General features: G+C 36.0%; 3 protein-coding genes across 3 annotated transcripts in view; 1 reads left to right on the top strand and 2 right to left on the bottom strand.

The window, feature by feature from the left end:
* Positions 1-1417, bottom strand: part of LOC145684124 (androgen-dependent TFPI-regulating protein-like) — a 74701-nt gene extending 73284 nt beyond the window's left edge. Inside the window, exon 1 of the mRNA XM_081756050.1 lies at positions 1258-1417. Coding sequence (XP_081612176.1) covers positions 1258-1416 — 159 coding nt within the window. The 5' untranslated portion in view covers position 1417. The remainder of the gene's footprint in view (positions 1-1257) is intronic.
* A 5970-nt stretch (positions 1418-7387) lies between these two features.
* Positions 7388-20279, bottom strand: part of LOC145684126 (uncharacterized) — a 42012-nt gene continuing 29120 nt past the window's right edge. The window contains exon 4 of the mRNA XM_081756053.1: positions 7388-7611. Within this exon, the coding sequence (XP_081612179.1) occupies positions 7563-7611 (49 nt within the window). The 3' untranslated portion in view covers positions 7388-7562. The remainder of the gene's footprint in view (positions 7612-20279) is intronic.
* LOC145684127 (apolipoprotein D-like) overlaps positions 17340-20279 on the top strand; it is a 90032-nt gene continuing 87092 nt past the window's right edge. Inside the window, exon 1 of the mRNA XM_081756054.1 lies at positions 17340-17978. The gene's annotated coding sequence lies outside the window, so the exon portion shown is untranslated. The remainder of the gene's footprint in view (positions 17979-20279) is intronic.

Raw genomic sequence — 20279 nt, forward strand, 5'->3', positions numbered from 1 at the left:
AAATGTTTATATAAAAAATGATACTCGTAGACATTTTAAAAATGTTATTATAAGAAATTATAGTCCTGGACACTTTGAAAATGTTTATATAAGAAATGATACTCCTAGACATTTTAAAAATGTTATTATAAGAAATTATAGTCCTGGATACTTTAAAAACGCCGTTACTCTACATGATCCAAAGCGAAATTTTTTTAGTTCTGTTACTTTTGCAGTAGATAGCTAGAGGAATTATCTAGCCCGAGATCGTTAATAGAGACAATTCCTTAACATCTTAATGGTAAAGGTGGCAATCCATTTCCCACTTTCTACACTATTGTAATAAAGGTTTATAATTCTGAAATATTACAATTTACATGTCACGTCGTGATAGTAGAAGACGGTAGAAAACATCGTCTTAGCTGCTAACATCTATCGGGCGAAATTTAAACTTCTAGAAATAGAAATAAATGTACGTGTTTTTTAGCAGAGTTTATTAATTACTTTCGAACACATAACTAACTAACTAACTGTATGCCCTATTTAACCCGAAGATTCAATGCCGCGTGCATGAAAGATTGCCATTGATTTCCTTGGCCAACGGGATCCAGTTTCTACTTTGTATTCCGAGATCCATCTTAATATGGTCTTCCCATCAGCGTCTAGGTCTTCTTAATGGTCGTTTTCCGATTAGACTTTCAATTAAAACTTAGGAACTGTTGCTACTTTCATTCTGGTTACATAATCTGCTCATCTGAGCCTCCTAGCCTTGATGACCCTAACAATGTTTGATAAACGATATAAATTATGTAGTTCCTTGTTATGAAGTTTCCGCCATTCACCATTCTCGTTCCTCTGGGGTCCGAGTAGTCGTCTCTTGGATCTTGTTCTCAAATACTTTTAGTCTATGTTCTTTCCCCAAGAGCAAGCGACCGTGTTTCGCAACCATACAGCACAACCGGCATGCTTGTCGTTTTATATATTTTAAGCTTCAAATTTCTCGACATAATTCGCGACGACTAAAGATTTTGAACTAAATAATAACATGAATTACCTGCTTTTAGTCGACATTTAATTTCTTTCGAACACATATGTATTGTAAAATCACATAAATATTGCAGAGCCTGCCAGACCATGGTTATGTTCTTTGTGTAATAAAAAAGCATGTATCACAAATCGATACCGGTTCCCGAAGCTATTGACACACAAAACAATGTAGCCTGTGTACTTACCGTGACTTTTTTTTTTTTTAAATAACGCTTTGGTCAAAATACTCACCAGATTCCATGCCGTGAAAAATTTCAATCCCAGTCCGAAACCAGTAGAAAAACTATGAACATGGGCTGGAACATGAACAAATAGAGGGAAATAAGCCAAAAGAAATGTGTAATGCAGAACAGCCACAATATGAAATGCTAAAATTCCTGTTGTCTTCATATTGCAGGAACAAACATAAACAAACAATTACAACGGGTTAAAAAAAAGCACACACATACACACATAGACACCAAATCGCTACAGCGATAAATAGGCTACACCGGTTTCTTAACGTTTTCCTTTATATTCCATGCTTGATTGTGATTATCTTGCCCTTTCTGTTTCCTTATACATATAGAATAATAATAATAATAATATAAAAAAATCTTAATACCAGTAATGTCCTTCAAAACTATTGTTTTTTGTTTCCCCTCTCGCCTTTGCATAATCTTTCGTGGAGTCTTCGAGTGTTGTATTCCCACAGACATATTAGATGCGTGTCGGAACTCGCCTATTATTATTAAGTGTTAATTTTTTTTAAAACCAAAGAGAAGTCTGAATACGGGGGGTCGAAATGGTAATAGAGCAGGGGTGAATCTAGAAGGCAAAAACTGGGGGGCAGCCAGATCCCACGCTATGATAGGCATATCTTGAGTTTATTATATACATTTTCAAAAATATATAAATAATAGCTTCAGCTTCTATTATTTTTGTCACTCAAAATACTGGGGTACCTAGCCCCCCGCCCCCGGGCTAGATCCTCCGCTGCAAGAGAGAGCAGAATACGTTATATCCTCGAAAATATCTCACAACAGGTTACTATATTTTCAAATTTAATAATAAAAGGTACCCTAGATTTTTTCACTTCAATTTCTTAAAGTAAATAATGTTATACAGTTATACTAAAACATTTATATACAGGTTGGCCCATAATTATGTATATGATGTTTCAAAGATTACTGTAAAGAAACTAGCACGATAACTTGAACATAAACACATTACTCTTATAACTTTCCTTACAAGAATTTTAATGTGTTCTCCATGGTATGGTCTACCAATGCACCATGCAATTCCATACATACCTAGAGAATAAAAGCAACGTTGTCACAAGCAGCCTGACAGACCCGTACTGGTACCCTGTGGAACTCTTATATGATAGCTTCCCGTAGTTCGGCCAAATTGCGTATGTGATATTGATACACTTGTCTTTTAAAACACCCCATAAGAAAGTCAGGTGGTGGCAAATCGGGTGATCTAACTGGACACTCCACAGGCCCACGTCGACAGATCCATCAGTTCGGGTGGGCCGCGGTGGCTCACTGGTAGAGCGTTCACCTCTGGTGCATGGGGTCCCGGGTTCAAGTCCTGCTCCCGCCAACTGAACTTTGTGGTGGACAAACACCGTATGCGTGGGTTTCGTCGGGGTTCTCCCGTTTTCTCCCACTTTCTTCATTCTACCATTTCATTCATTTCTCATAATCAGTGTCTCCTTTAGCCTAGCCGGCATAACCGTGGGACACAAAAATCAAAAGATTTCATTTCATTTTCCATCGGTTCGGGAATGTTTCGTTCAACCACTCTTGCACTGGTATGGCAGTAACGGTTATAAGTCCAGTGACCGTTATACCCACTCTCAGGCTAGATAGTGTTGCCATATCGAAAGTTTTGGTCCAGAATTACAAATACTATAGTCAGTCAAACATCATATATATATATATATATATATATATATATATATATAATAATTTGTCACCCTGTACAAATACTAACTGAAACACCCGCTCTTCGCATGGGGAGAATAAAATTTATGCAATATATTGTATTTGAAGGTAAAGAAATCAGTGAAATAAATAAGGAAGGATGCGCAAACCCTTCCACGTGCCCCTGTTAATACGAGTTAAATAATAATAATAATAATAATAATAATAATAATAATAATAATAATAATAATAATAATAATAATAATAATAAACAACGGAGATCCCTTTCCCGAAGATTGGTATTACTCCTGTCAATTCCCGGGCTAGTTGACATGCCCCTCTTGCCTACATTTGGGATTAAATGTCATCAGCTTGGCCATCCCGATAACTATGGATTCGACACTAATATACTATTTTGGATATACTATTTTACACCACCCCCTTATCCCCGACGACAATGGAGGCTAAAGCTGGACTTGAACGGCATCAAAAGTGTTACTATTCATCTCAGTGATCCCAATTTGATTTTACTTTAGCGCCCCCTTCAGCTGCAAAACTATATGAGTCGTGCGATCCGAACCACATGAGCTCCCGCTCAGAATCGTACCCGAGTCTCCCACGTAAAAGGTGCGTACGCTAACCACTTAGCTACGAAGAAGCTCACTTAGTGGATTCGAAAACGTATTTATTCGACAGTAATATCGGCCGATATGTCATTTTTTAAAAATCCCCTGATGACAATGGGGGCTGCAGTTGGACGGAACGGAGTCAGGACTGTTACTTCATCTCAGCAAAAACTAGAATTCAACACTAATATCAGTAATTTTGGGTATATATTTTTCAGACACTTCCCGATGACAATGGGGGCTAAAGTTGGACTTGAACAGGATCGAGAGCGTTACTATTTATCTCAGCGACCCTGATGACCGTGGGTTTGACACCGGTTTTCTAGGACTCAAATGTATACCACTGAAAATCTGGGTGGTCCTGCTTATCCCCTTTTGTGGGTAAAAAATTGGCAAAAAATAACATACGACCATCGCTTGAATTTGGGAGTTGTCAAAAATGAAATTTGGTAAATACTCTTTAGGATTCAAATATATAACTTTGTAAATTTGAGTGGTCCAGTTTATCCTCTTCAATTTGAAAAATTACAAATGTTACCATACAGGAAACATTACCATGTGATAAGTTACTGACCTAAATTATCTTATCTGATGAGGCTTTACTACAACATATAGTTATATCGTTCAGTACACTGTCACTTTTCTTCTCATAGGACATAGGTGCACCGATGCAATCCTCTTAAATTTTGTGAGGGGTACATAGGACCATTTCTTAAATTTCGACATTGTTAGAAAATAAGAATTTATAAATGTTGTCTTCTTTTATGCAGATGTTGCAGATAAAAGTTACGTATTTTTGTATGTAGCATCTGAATCTAAACTACCAACTGGGGGGTCCCATTTAAACTTTTCAAGTTGCCCCCTTTAGGGGACGCCAAGGGGCATTGATTTGAACACAGTTAAATAGAAATCGAACAAATATTTGACACGTATTTTGTTTTTTCATGCTCGGACGTGTATTCCTCGAGATGTTTTCCTGTCCCGATCTTTCTGCTTTGTTACTCAATAAAACAGATTTTTCGCGATTACAGTGCCATCTGTCAAGAATACACAAAAATGTTTCCAGTAAAAGTTACGTATTTTTGTGTGTAGCGTTTGAATCTGCACTAAAACTGGGGGTCCCATTTAAACTTTTCAAGTTGCCTCCTCTGCATCCTCAGGGGGCACCCGGGTGCATTCATTGTTCCACCCTGAAATAGAATATAAAAATATGTTTGCCACTTGTTTTTATATTTCATGATACGACGTGTATTTCTCGAGATATTCCACCGTCCTGATCTTTTTGTGACACCCTATATATATATATATATATATATATATATATATATATATATATATATATATATATATATATATATATATATATATATATATATATATATATATATATATATATATATATATATATATATATATATATATATATATACCACTGTAAATTTGAGTGGTCCTACTTATCCCCTTCTGTGGGTAAAAAATTGCCAAAAATTAGTACTGCGATATGTTCGCTACGTGGGCAATTATTGACGTAATTTTCTTCTTTGATGAGCCTTTAACATGTGATATGATTATATATGGTTGAATGCAGCTGTTCATTCTGTTTCATAGGACACGGGTATGCTGACGCTCCTTTCTCAAAATTATGGGAGGGGTACATAGGACCAATCCTGAAATTTTGGGAACTCAAAAATAAAATTTGGTAAACATTCTCTGGATTCAAATATAAAAGGTCCATTATAAAAGTAATGCTCATTTTCTAAAAAAAAAAAAAAAAAAAAAAAAAAACTTATTGATCGGACCTGTACAAATGCTTAAAATTCTTCAAAATACTCTTCACCTGCATCAATACACTTACGGAGACGTGTCTGCTACACCTCGAAGGTACCCTGAAAGTTCTCTACGGGAATATTTCTCAGGAACGTTGTAACATACTTTTGGATGTTTTCCACGCGCCCCAATGATTTCGTTTCAGCTCTCTCTTCAGTCAGGAAAAAAAAAAGTCACACAGAGCCAAGTCGGGATTGTAAGGGGGTGGGGACCACTGGAGTGTTGCTCCGGGCCAGGAAGTTGCCACACTTTCGGCACAAGCTTCGCGCAGTCCTTGCGCATTTGCAGATCCTCGGTCACTATCCTATGTACCGCAAATATGGACATGTGTAGAGTGTCAGCAAATTGCCGAATACTCAATCGACGGTCGGAACGCAAAACTTTGCGCACACGATCCACGTTTTCGTCGGTTCTAGCCGTTGTTGGGCGTCCAGAACGGGGTTAGTCGGTGACCTCCTCCCGACCCTCCTTAAACGCCTTGTGCCATCTCCCAGACTATGACTTTGAAACGCAGTCGTCCTTGAAGGTCTCTTGAAACATTTGGAATGTTTTGATTGCATTCATTCCAAGCTTCACGCAAAACTTGATGGCGTATAGCTGTTCAAGTGAACGCTCCATCGCGCTATGTTACAAAGTTGAAAAAAAGACTTTACGTGGAGGCACGTCTTTCTGCTCACACTGCTCAGAGCAAACTGGCGACCGGCTGCTTTGGAAGGGCATACCCCCCACCACATTGCCACACTGGTTTTACCGTGTCGCGTCACAATAAAATCATTGACATGGATAATCGCCTCAGAATAAAATCATGCTCATTACTTTCATAATGGACCCTGTATAACTATGCAAATTTAGGTGGTTCTGCGTATTCTCTTCTATTGATAAAAAGTAGCCAATGTATTTATATGATCATATGGTAGGTTATTGGGCTTCTTAGATGAGGCTTTACTACAAGATACGGTTATATGGTAGAGTACTTTCAATTCTCTTTTTTAGGACCCCCATAGATATTCACTCTTAAATTTTGTGAGGGGTACATAGGCTCACATTCGCTAGCCTTGAGACGTTCTTCGAATTATTGTAATACGAGTAATAGATATGATGATCAAAATGTTTCCGAACCATAAATATAGTGCGAAATTTTGAAAAACGAAAAACAAACAAACAAACACACACACACACACACACACACACAAATTTAACCGATCTAGCGCTACCTTAATTACCTTATATTCATTGATTAATACATTACTGTCTTTAGAATAAATCAGACTTTTAAATGATATTTATGTACCTAATTATTCTTAAATGCAGGAATACCTGGAAAATTTCAAGGAAAAACTATGTTTCGAGCAGTTTGGGCGCACTTTAATGAGATCTAATCACATACCTACAACGAAGGTAAACGAAAACTAATATCTGTCTTTGATTATATGTTTTGGCATGTCCCTTGATGTACAGCAAGTTCGGTACGAAGATAGAAAAGATTATAAAAATGTGAAATAAAATTTTAATGTCCCACGATTATGCACTGAATCTAAGGGAGATGGTAATGATGATAATGAGTGAAATGATTGTAATGAATAGAGCGAAACGAAACGGAAAAACTCCGAGGAAACCTATCCACACGGTATTTGACCACCACAAAGTTTACTTAGCGCTATCAGCATATCAACATACATTGGAACACTTTGCCATTTGCCATATCATAAATATCACCTTAGAAGCTCCTCTGTGTACCCTAATCAGAAGTGCAAGATTCGTACGTCCTTCTCTTTAGAATAGATGAGAATTTCGAACGATACCAAACACACACGTTATAAATCTATAAATTTGGGTATAGTTCGGGAGATGAATTAGTGAAGAGGGTCTTTTTGAAATTGGGTGCTCTTGTTTGGGTCCCAGGGACAGGAAGTGCACAAAAAGAACCTGACACCAATTCTACAGAAGAATAGTAACCGTATTACCCTTCTTTGTAGTTTCCCCTCTAGTTGAAAAGTATTATTGTTTTTAAATTAATTTTTATTGAAGACATTAACTACAAACTTTTAACAAAGTAGATTACAAATGCATCTTAAATATATAATAACACATTACTTATTTTGTTGATAGCATAAAGATACGAATACATAGTTTTTATTTACATTATGTCATCGATAGTTTTCCAGAGGAATTTTCAAATAAGAAAAATCAGTCTTTCTTTGAGGTAACTTCTTGTGGGGGACCTGCAATAAACAAAAATACATGTATCATCGATATTGTATTGTGTGCACATCTATCATCTTTAATAGCAACTAATACATAAAAAATCCCATACTATTAAAGAAATAAGATCGGAGATAGCGCTAAACAATTAAGGGATATAACATAAAGTTTATGGAGAAAAACTATCTTAAACATATGAAACTTGCTCGATGACGTGATATAAAATTTGTCTTGAATTATATTTTCTCTTCTTTTATTCGAATCTAAAAAAAACATCTAAGAATTATTTAGAACTCCATTCCGGAAATCAATGTTCAGTAATTCTATCTCAATGGGCATACACATGGCATTTTAATGTGTAACAGTGCCTTAATCAGACAACAAATCTGAGTCTGGTAACACACTTTTTGATAGCAAGGCGCGGTCTACGACATCACTCGAAAGGAAAGACGGCGTTCAGTTCAAACTTCTGAAATTACTTAATGGATGTTCACCGTATAGTGTTTTCTATATTTGACGAGGAAAACTGACACATACACACATACACACAAACACACACACACACACACACATATATATATATATATATATATATATATATATATATATATATATATATATATATATATATATATATAGATAGATAGATAGATAGATAGATATAGATACATAGATATAGATATATAGATATACCGCCTACTTCCCCATCGATAGAAAAATGCCTACGTTTGTAGAAATTCAAACTCTTTGGAGAACGGAAAGATGATAGGGTCATCATGTAGCTGGACGTCATTATTATTATTATTATTATTATTATTATTATTATTATTATTATTATTATTATTATTATTATTATTATTATTATTATTTTGTATTGGTCACACTGGAAATAAGTGAGTCATGGTTTTCAATTTGGCACCTAAGTTTTGTGTCCACACTCTTTTCTTTAACTTAGAATACTGTTGGTTACTTCTAACAAAGGTATTTTTCATACAAGATTGTAGGCACTGTGAAACTTTGTTAAGAAGAAATTAGATGTATCATTGCATTTTGTTACACATCATTGCATTTTGTCATGCTTCACCTCAAGTTGTGATATGTTCTATGGGAAGTTATATAGAATTGTGCTACTATGTTGAGAGAAGCCTTTGTTGTTGAGGAAGAGATTACTGGAAGATGATAGAAAGAAATAATCAAGAATTCCTTGTGTTTATTACTGTTTTAACGCATAAGAGACAATGGATTTTTTTGTTTGCTTTCGTTGAACTCTTTTAGAAATGTCGTTAGAGTGAAAAATGAAGAAAATGCTGTTCAGTGTTCTTAGGCTTTGCTTTGGTGACATATATCTTCCGATATTATTAGTCAAGTTTTGCTTTCTTCTGCGTGTGTGAATGAAAAGATCATTGTATTCCCAAAAACAGAAGTGCCTGACCGATTAAGTTAAATTGAATTTTGAAAGTACTTGAATTTTGCGATGTAATTCCAAATAAGACACACGAGGACTTCATTTTGAAGATTTCAAGAATTCTACGAAGATTTTTGGACTCTTCTCTCCCCTGTAAGTATTCTTCGTCAATAAAGACTCAAAGAAAGGGATATTATTTCTAGATAGTCGGGAGGCAGAACATGTGGTTATAAGGTTTCGTTCAACCCGAGAGAGTAAAAGCAATTGATAGTCCTAAATCATCAAGTCGACTATCCTGATCATTTCTAGACCACCGGTCGCTTATACGACCGGAAGTTTCCCTTGTACATCCCCTCTACTAAAGCTAAAAAATAAGCATTTCTAATAAAAGGCCATATCTCTGAAACTAATCAAGATATTAATGAATTTCTTTTTCCAGTTTCACCTGTAAAGTGTGCTTTACAATTTTGTATATTCATGCTTTGGATAGACCAATGGTTTTTCGGAAAATTTAACATCAACATTAAAAACTGACATATTTTTTCCTTAATATTTTATTTTATTTTTTGTGGAAAGAACATCCCTAATTAAATTTGTAGAGTGTTAAATGATCTTTCTAATGCAACCAATATTGTTAAGTTTATTTCCAGAAGTAGCCCTACAGCGAGGTAAGTTTGAAGGCAAGTGACCTTTGATTCGAATGCTGATGCTCCGAATGGCACCACTGAATTTCAGCTCACGTCAGTCAATGAAAGTTTTGTTTCCGAGATAAAAGCCGATCCTTTTCCAATATTTGAAGAATAGTTCTCACCCTTCTAACTTGAGCTCTCCTGCACTGTCATGATCATTTCTAAATCTCCGGTCACTTGATACAACTGTACGTTAAGGATCTCAAAATTTTGAGATAAGTAGAGATGTCTTTTATAGTGTTAAAATCCATTTACAGTTGATATTCAGGATGATTCCGATTTTTAAACTCTATTTGTGTGCGACATTTCCACCGGTCATTGAAAAGAACTCCTTATTTCTTTAACAAAAAAAATTATGTTACCATAATGAAAAAGCAGAAAATATAAATAATATAAGAACATATGTAAAGATGTCTTAACTGAGGGCAAACACCACTTACAGATGATATACAGAGTGATTGATGACATCGTTGTACACCTCAAGAGTATTACTAAAATCAAGAATGGGCCTGTATTTTCTCAATGGTCACTTTAAAAATGTTTTTGCAGAATCCTCAATAACTATATTCCGTAGACTGTCTATTCAAGAAGACATCCCCTAAGCATGAGCAGTTCTACGGCTATTTCACTAACCAGTTGCTAGAAAAGTCTAGTCCCAATAAGCATGTGGAACTGCCATGAAAAACGCCATAGAACTAATAATCCCGCAGAGGATTGGGATAATAGATTAAATACTCTGCTAAACAAGCAAAATCCTCATGTCATCGAATTAGTCCGTTTTCTCAAGTTAGAAGCCAGGAGGAGTGACCATGCTTACGACAGAAAGTATCTCAGCTTGCAAGGTAAAAGAAGAAAGTATATATGCAGCTTGAAGAAAAAAAAAGAACGTTTTCGGTAGTTTTGATGTTTCAAAAGATGTTAGATGATATTTGGTTGCACTTCCATATATTCATAAGTTGTCATAAACTGTAAATCGTATATATATATATATATATATATATATATATATTGATAAGCATTACGTATAGGTGGTGGTAACAACGGTAAACGGCCTACTGCACATGGACCAAGGTCATAGAAGATCCAGATCAGGGGCGGTCTGGCCAGGTCGATAGGTCCGCAATCGCCGAGGGCCCCGGAGCTGTGGGGCCCCCAAGAACAAAACGATAAATTTTTGGTTGGTATTAAAAACGTTTACATACATTTAGATACTCTCCATCGCATTCAAGCATAGCATGCGTAAAAATTACTTCAAAGCTGTAGGGCTATGCCTCGTTCGCACTAACTCATGTTTGCAATAAGCATTAATATAAACTTACCTTCCAGTACACAAATTTGGTTGAAATTCTGAAAGAAAGCAAACCTGGTGGGCTGCTGAAATTTAGGCCTAAAATATGAAACTTGTATAACTTAATGGTACTCAGTAAAGAATAGCCACAGTGCAAGCATTGGAACACACCGGGGTCCCCGCTCAACCCGTTTATTATTCCATACTTAATATTTATGTTGTTATTCGTTTCTTATGTGTGAGAAAGAATTATTGTGAAATTTTAGATTACGAGCAATTTTAGTATATTTTTTTTCTGTTTTAGGGGCCCCCTTTGAATTGTCAAAATACAAGTGACGTTGAAAATTAAAAATATTTTCGCTGATTAGTATTGTGTTTAGCTAAATGGTTAGCGCACGTGCCTACGATGCCCATGGTTTCGAGTTCGATTCCCGATGGGGGCACTCAAAAATTTCAGTGTTGACCAGCATCGTAAGGACAATTGGAGAGCTATCTGAATTAAGAGGTAACGGACTCCGGTCTAGAAAGCCGACATTAAGGACTTCGGGTGTCGTTGCACTGATTTTGCATCTTCGGGGCGATGGCAGCTTTCGAAAGCCAAAGCGAACATGATATTTCAACATTATTAGCTTCAAATCAGATAATTAAAAAGAAGAAGAAGAAGAAGAAGAAGAGAGAAGCAGAAATTCAGACCAGAAGATTGATTATACAGCGTTTAATCGACATAGTGTTATTTATAGGGAGAGAAGGAATTGTTTACAGAGGGGGAGGAGTCAGAAGGGGCACATTCATTAGATACTGTCAAAAACATGAGAATTTCCTTGAATTGGCCATGTTAGTTGCAAATTATGATGTGATTTTGCAAAATCATGTTACAAAGTGTATTGAAGACACCAAAGCGCACAAACTGAAAATTAAAAAAAAAAAGAAAGAAAGAAAAAAACGGAAGTAGAAGGAAAGTCCACAAAAGAACAAACTGGACGACTCTCTCTTGACTTTTTTGTCAAAAAGATTCATCGAAAAGTTAAAGATAATAAATTTGGACGAAATATTATTTTGAAAGACCTTCAAGACAGTGTTGTTGATAACTTGATGGTGGATAGTACACAAGGTAAAGCTTTTATGGACCGTTGGCAATCTGTGTCTGTTACGTAGTCCAAGGAAAGGTATATGAAAAACTTAAATTTAACAGTTGTTGATGATTCAAGTGGACTTGCTTTGTACGCAGTGCCGGATTTACGTATAAGCTAAATAAGCTATAGCTTACGGACCCAATCTCTCGGGTGCCCCCCAAAAATTTTAAAGACAAAAACTGGCTGTAATATGATTTCCAAATAATAAGAGAAAGCAATAAACCGCACATACTACAACGGTATTTTGTATCGTTATGCAATAGGCTCTTACAAAACAAGTAATGAGGGTTTCGCTTGTAATGGGCTTGTAATAGGGCTCCTGCTACGCAGCCTCGCTTATAATGGGACTCCCGTTTCCCAACCCTGCTTGAAATGGGGTCTCTGTTTCCTACCTTCGCTTGTAATTTATACTCTGTTTCAGAGACTCGCTTAGAATGAGGTCCTGTTTTCCTGCTCCGCTTATAATGGGGCCCCGTTTCCCAGTTCCGCTCATAATGGGACCTCGTTTTCCAGCCCTACACGTAATGGGGCACCTTTTTCCTAGCACCGTGTTTAATGGGGACATTGTTTCACAGTCCTGCTTGTAATGGGGACATTGTTTCCCAACTATTACATTTAGCTATTTAAATAAGATTTCACAGTATAAGTGGTATGGTACGTTGTTCTTGTACGCTGATAGAGCTCTAGTGCTGTCATTTCTCCCACTCTTCGGAATACAACAAGAAATCGGGGCTGATAACTGGATTCATTAAGAAGAAGATATGAAACAACAAGCTGGCGAAATAATAATAAAATATTAAGAAATTACAGCCCTAAATGGCGATAATTTTTATATCGCAAAATTATAGATATTTCGCTGTACGTATTAGAAGTAATGTCAAGAAATATTTTCAGAATATTCAGAGTTACTATCCTTGCCATTCATTTTCATAGCGATCTATAGAGTGTAAATAATGGTTCACTAAAGAAAAGAAGAGGAGCATGAATGATTCATTTTAGGCATTTGAGTCGTTCGTTTTTATATATTAACAGCACACTGTATTTTGTTATGTATTGTGTTCAGAACTGCACAAGTGAATTTATCTTGTGTAAGTTAATGTGCAACAGTCTGAATGTGTTCGACATATCCGCACTAGTTACTACATAGCAAGATAAATTACCTAAATCTTTTTACGTCGCAGTAAAAAGAAGGTACGTATAATATTTATAGATTTTATAATCATTTTATTCTAAGAGTCACGTTTCTCAAGATATTTTGATGATTTTAAGCGAATTTGCGTCGTACTACACCTCGTGTAATCTCCGGGGGTTGCATTCAATTTTGTTCTGAGTTACTCTAGTAACTTGACCTGAAAAGATTCACACGATTACTTGAAAATGAAGTGGAGCTTCAGGCAATTCTCACTAACTCTGGGTTATATTCAGACTGTATTTATCTACATTGGGTCTCTGGAAACACTTGAAATTACCAAAAACCTGAATAGAAACAACTCGAAATTAGACATGTTCAACCTCCATGTATAGAATCATAGACTGCAGCTTTGATCATAGTTGGCGCAGAAGGAAGCATAGAAGATCTGCAAGGGACTTATTTGAGACGAAATTAAACTACAGCTAACTTTACAATTGTTCTGTAATATCTTCAAAATAGACAAAAGTAATCGAAAAGTGCAAACGCAGTGGGCTAGACAATATTATTTTGCATGAGATACCGTTGTTATGACTCACCAATCTGCTTTCACTTGGCAACTATTTATTGCACATTGGGTGGAAACTATACTTTGCAAGTTAGTCTTTCGAAGCGCAAGTCTCACAATAACATATATTTATTAAATTTCACAAAATAACTTTCTGAAATCGGGTCCAACATTTTGATTTGCCCTATATAATTATTAGCAATTTGCGTAATATATTGACACTTCTTATTATTTCATGTTATAGCAAGCTTCCACAGACTAGATTATGAGTCTGTATTTTGTTTATTGAGAATTTTGAAATGTGTTGTAAATATAAGTTGATCAATACGTAAGTTAATAAAATACATATTTGATGTGTAAACTATTTAGACACAGGTCCATAAATTGCCATATAACGTATATTCAAACCACCAAAATGGCGACATTTTGTCACTGAAAAAGAAAGCTAGATATATATAAAGAGCCCCCTTACTTTCAATAGCTTAAGGCCCAATCAAACCTAAATTCGGCACTGATAGTACGAATGTATAAAGTCAGAGCTAGTTAAATGTGGCATTAAAATTTCGAATATTATTGCGTGTTCTTTCGAAGGGGCGAGTAACATGAGCGGCTATTACAACGGTCTTCAAGAGCATTTCAAAAGGGAGAATCCGTATTTAATTTACACTGCATGGGACACGTACTAAATTTTGCTGTAGCTGATCCTACAGTAAACTTGCTCCAAGCAGAAAATTTATTTGGTTTAGTAGAGGAATCGGCTGTTTTCTTAACTTCTTGTTACAAGAGAATGACTAAAACGAAACAGTACCAGCACCAAACTATGCAGACTTCAAAAAATTGATGCCACAAGATGGTGGAGTAAGCATACGGCACCTTTATCAATTATTGATGAACCGTTTTTGATAAGTGATGCCAACTCAGGAAAGTTGACCCATTTGTTGAATGTTTTAAATAAATATTGAATGGAAGCTTGGATTGCAAATCAAAGTTCGCGGCCATAAATATGATAAAGCAAATAGTCCAAATTCGAATATGTTCTAATACCTTTTGTCATGCTCGATATTTTTCTGATCACAACTCCCATTTCAAAATACTTAAAGAAATGGATTACTGTACAGCTTGGAAATTGGTGGAAACTTTGTTACAACAAATCACTGCTAAAATTAGTTCAGAGCACTTTGAATTTCTCAGTTTATAAATCAAAATAGTGTGCAATTGCCATGAATAGTATTTTAGAGGATGTGGACTATGTAGAAGTTTCACTGGACTTCAATGAAAAGAGAATTTCGAAGCAAAATGCCTAGTGAAAAAGCAAAAGATGAAGTTCTAGAAATTACTTCAGTTCAGAAATTTAAACAAATCTATTTCCGTGTTATCGATTCTGCTACTTCAAGTATTGAAAAAGATTTAATTCAAACAAATATTTTGAAAGATTGTTCATGGGTCCATCAAAAAAAAATCCCTGAAATAGCAGACATTGACGAATTTCCAACAGAAGTCTTACGCACCATTTGTCACCTAACCTTAGTTGATCTTACGTTAGACTCAGTTGGATCGAAGTGATGAAATTGATGTGAATAACTTAAATGAAGACGAATGACGGTTCAGTCAGAAGAAGGCGAAGAGAACTATGTCAACTGCTTAGTGAAGAAGAAATGTTCTAGGTGCATAGTATGAAGTTTTAACATTGTTTTCGTGCTGTCACAATCTGGAATTTTTACCAACCTATATACAGCTTACAAGTTTATATTAACTCTGCTTTGTACGCAGCTAACCTGCGGAAGCATCTTTTCAAAACTTAAAATTGTTAAGAATAGATTAGAATTGAATTTCCGCGCTAACCCAAGACTTAATGTCCAAGCTACTTTTTATAAATGTAGAATAAAACTTGTTCGTAAATTTAGATAAAAAATTGATTATAGATGAAGCAGCAACAACGAGTGAGAAACTTAGGAAAAGGTTATTGGTTTAATAAAGCATTTAGACATTAGGCCTATAGATCTGATCTAGGTAGAAGGAGACTGCTTTTCTCTTAGTAAATGTATTTATAATATGGCAATATTCTTCATCATCAACAGAATACAGTATTACATTCAAACATCATTTTACAGGTTGATAGTTTGAAATTTTCTTTTTATAAGTGAATCTAAGTACAATACGTACACAATTTGTATATATTTCTTTGATTTATAGGATTTTTTATGTAGATTTTTATACGCCTATGCAAAATCACTATCTTGAAGTTTGAAGTAACCTACGTATTGTAAGTTTCATGTAATAAAGTATGAAAAGTACTTACCTTATATCATTGATCAAGGTATTGAAAATTTGTTTTTAAAGAATATTATGGTAGAATTTATGTAATTAGAACATGTAAGCATACTGTAGAGGTTTGCTATTAAAATAAAACTCCTATAAAACAATGCGGTAGGTAACTTTACTTGAATGGGCCAATAATAATAGAATTTAGTAACATACGCAAGTGGACATTTTTTTTAAAGGGGCATCTCTAGCTTCCTGCAGCCGAGGGCCCCCAGAGATGCCAAACCGCTTGTTGTAGACACCTGGGTCTTACCCCTTTGTTTTCTTTTTTTTTCCTTCTTCTCTTTTTTTTTATTTTTATTATAACTTTCTGCTTGGTCCCCATCAAGGCCCTTAACCTCCTTTATTCTTATTTTTCATGCGTTTCATCATTTTGGCATTACTGATACATTTGCCAATCACATGTCTGTCATGCGCTGGATTGCTTATCCACTGAACTATCAATTAATGTAACTATAAGTTATCATAAAGGGAACATGTAAATTTCCATCAAAAGGAACCACGTTAGCATCCAACCCAAATCGCATGACAGCTTCAAAGTTCAAGATAACTTCAGTAATTGCGAAGCAGAAGAAGGAACTAGGACAATTACAAAAACTTGTATAAGTCAAGGATGTGCACTCAAAGCGGCCTACGTCACATCTTGGCACCACTACCCCCTATATAAACGCACTACACCTTTTATATTGGGTCAGTCTCTAGTAATCAGCTAAGGAATCTACTAGTTGGGGCCGCCGTCGCCGTTGCCGCCGCCGCCTCCACCGTCAATCTACAGAATCAATACCAGCTGCCAGCATTACTCAGGTTGTATTGTTCACTTTTTTAATTCTAACTCTTTTGAACTGAACAAGTTTCGTCCTCTCCATTGCCACTTCTAATCCAAGATGTGTTCGCAGCCCGCTTTGGGACCTTTATAAGAAATGTAACTGTTGAACAACTTTCCTAATTTACTTTATTCGTATTACCTGGGAGAACTGTAGTAATTTAGACTTCAATAAACTAGAGTAGCAGAGGACAATTGCTTTTTCAGTCATTTCAAAGAAAATTACTCGAATCCCTACTTCGAAGAGTTACCTGTAGCAGAGGCCGGACGCTCGGCACATCCTACCGACGCCCCTGCTACAACAAACCAAACTGGTGGCACCGATCAGGATTTTCTTATTGAATTGGCTGAATTGGATAATAACATACAACCTTGCAAAATTAGGGGGTGTTAGGTAGGCGGGTCCGGTCGGGCGGCCCCCTTCATCTAAGTGTTGTAATTTATTGAACTTGTTGATTAGACTGAACCAGTAAGCTTGCAGTGACATACTATACCAAAATTTACCGGCACTTGAAGAAACATTACATCTCTATTCTAATTTTGCGAACACCCTATATATGTGTGTGGCATATTTAATTCTCTATCAGAAGATCCCTTGAAGCAAGTCAGTGTTAAGTGTGGTGAAAAAATTTCAGTGTTTATTTCTTTTTTTAAAGAAAAAGTGTCTCTCTGAAAAGGCAAAAATATTCAGTGATTTAATATTCAGTTAAATTCAAGTGATACAAAATATATAAAATTTATCTCCTTTGGCAACGTCCGCATTTCATCATATGTTATAGTGTGAGAAGATAATAAACAAGAAGCAAAAGGTCAATCTCAAAGTGCGAACACTAGATAAGAGTCACACTTATTTTTTTCTTCTTTTATCATTGAATTCTCGCCAACTTATCGGCAAAGGTCAAGCTAGTTCACCTTTGGCTTTTGTGATCTGGCAATTAAAGATAAATTAGTTCTTGGCAAATTAATTTTTAGAAAATTCTTTTATATTTAGTTTAAGTTTTCCTGGAGAGGAGTGGATCTTGTTTTAGCTGTAAGTAACAAACATTTCTTGCATGCAATTCTGTTTAGTATAAGTAAATTAATACAGTGGTTGAATTTTAGTGAATTATACATCCGCGTGGCGATCCTCGCCTGAAATTTCATTGCATAAAGTTTGGTGTGTATATTTGTGATCTTTTAATTAAAAATGTCAGACGCTAGTGATTCAGACAATGAAATAGATCAATATTGTACAATTTCGGAAGCGTTTAAGGGGAATAAACCTAGCAAAAAGGGTAGGCGCAACCCTTCAGGAGTTCCACGGACAGGCAACCAGCCGTCGAACTTAAAAATAGGGCAAGAGCGATGCTCATGTCCGCGTTGCAACGCACATATGCATAGTACTTGTGTATGCGCACAGTGCACTCATAGGAATCGTAACGCCGCAATACAGCACATTCAGTGCAACAATACCAGCCAGAGTGCACCTGGCTGCAGTGTGCATCCCAGTTTTTGTCCGGACATAGGAAAATTGCATATAAACTCTAGAGTGGACGCAAGTACAAATCAGGAAAACATTTAATTGTGGAACCAGAGATGCAGCCGCTTGGTCCCACAACGTGTAAAGGTTGCACAAAATTTCAAGATCACTCCTGGGACTCAGACTTGGGTAAGATGAACAAGAACATACAAAATTATTTAGAAATCTATATTAAGGAGCTAGGCACAGTAGTAGCCCTTTTACCAGATACAGGAGCCCAAATTTCCCTCCTTAAAGCACAAGCTCTGCCTTCCGACTTACTAGAGTTAGCTAAACAAAATCGAGTGACCAATATCCAAGGGTTAGACGGAACAGTTCACAACACTTTAGGTTGTCTCACCCTTACGCTGCACCTAGATTCACAAGATTTTAACCATAAATTTCATATTATATCAGATCAACTTAATATCACCCCACCTTGTGTAGGAATATTAGGTATGGATTTTTTCGCAAATAATGGTTGCAGTATATCCTATTTCAAACACGAACAACCTCTAAGTAGTACAAAGGTAAAATTAACGGTACCAGCTAGAAGTGAATATCTTGCAGTTTTGCCCACTTCAAGCCAAGGTACCTGCATAATTCCAAAAAAGATATTAACTACTAATCTGTACTTAGGAGAAGCTCTTACTCATGCAACAGACAACAAGTTTGTGGCCTGTTTGCTAAATACTGATGAGAAAGATATAACAATAGAACTTGAGCCTATACAATTAGAACCTATTAGTGAATTAGCTTCTACTATTCATACACTAAATCAACATTTTGTAAATTCGCAAAAAACAAACGTAGCAACCCAAAATAGAAAACAAATTTTAAAACAAGAATTAAGACTAGATCATTTGAGCGCAGCTGAAAAAGAATCATTAATACAGTTATTGGAAAAGTATACTGATATTTTTTTCTTACCTGGCGATAAGCTTACTACTACTCCCACCATTGAACATGCAATCCGATTATTACCAGAGCATGAACACACGGTAATAACACAAAAAAACTATAGGTTACCCGAAGTACATAAGGAAGAAATTAGAAAACAGATAAAAGAACTTTTGGATCAGGACATTATTCAACCAAGTCGAAGCCCTTGGAATTTCCCCTTATTGGTCATTCCCAAAAAACTAGACGCAAGTGGTAAACCCCGTTTTAGGGTGGTAGCGGACCTCCGCAAGTTGAACGCCATTACGGTGGGGGACAGCTACCCTCTTCCTAATATCGTAGAGATATTAGAACAGGTAGGGAACGCAAAATATTTCTCCACAATTGACCTAGCCCAAGGCTATCTACAAGTAAATTTGCGTGAAGAAGACAGACCCAAAACTGCGTTTACCACTGCTGACAATCATTACGAATTTAGACGTATGATATTTGGACTAAAGGGTGGACCTTCAACCTTCCAAAGACTTACCAATACGGTGTTGGCGGGCCTGCAGGGCCTGAAATGTTATGTTTATTTAGATGACATTATAGTACATTCTCATGACCTTTTCTCCCACCTGTCGCGACTTAGAGAGGTATTTGATAGATTAAGAGAACATAACCTCAAAATTCAACCCTCTAAATCCGAATTTTTGAAATCCGAAGTAGTATATTTAGGCCATATCTTATCAGAAAAAGGCGTACGACCTGATCCACGTTTGATTGAGAAAATTACAGAGTATCCAGTACCGAAAACAACAAAACAAGTTCAGCGTTTCCTTGGTTTATGTACTTTTTATCATCGTTACATAGAAAATTTTAGTCACATAGCCAAACCTTTACATGAATTAACCAGAAAAGGAAAAGCTTTTAAATGGAACGAACCCGAACAAC

The sequence above is a fragment of the Thermobia domestica genome, chromosome 4 (genome assembly GCF_964235325.1).
Source record: "Thermobia domestica chromosome 4, izTheDome1.hap1.1, whole genome shotgun sequence".
In the NCBI taxonomy this organism is placed as follows: Eukaryota; Metazoa; Arthropoda; class Insecta; order Zygentoma; family Lepismatidae; genus Thermobia; species Thermobia domestica.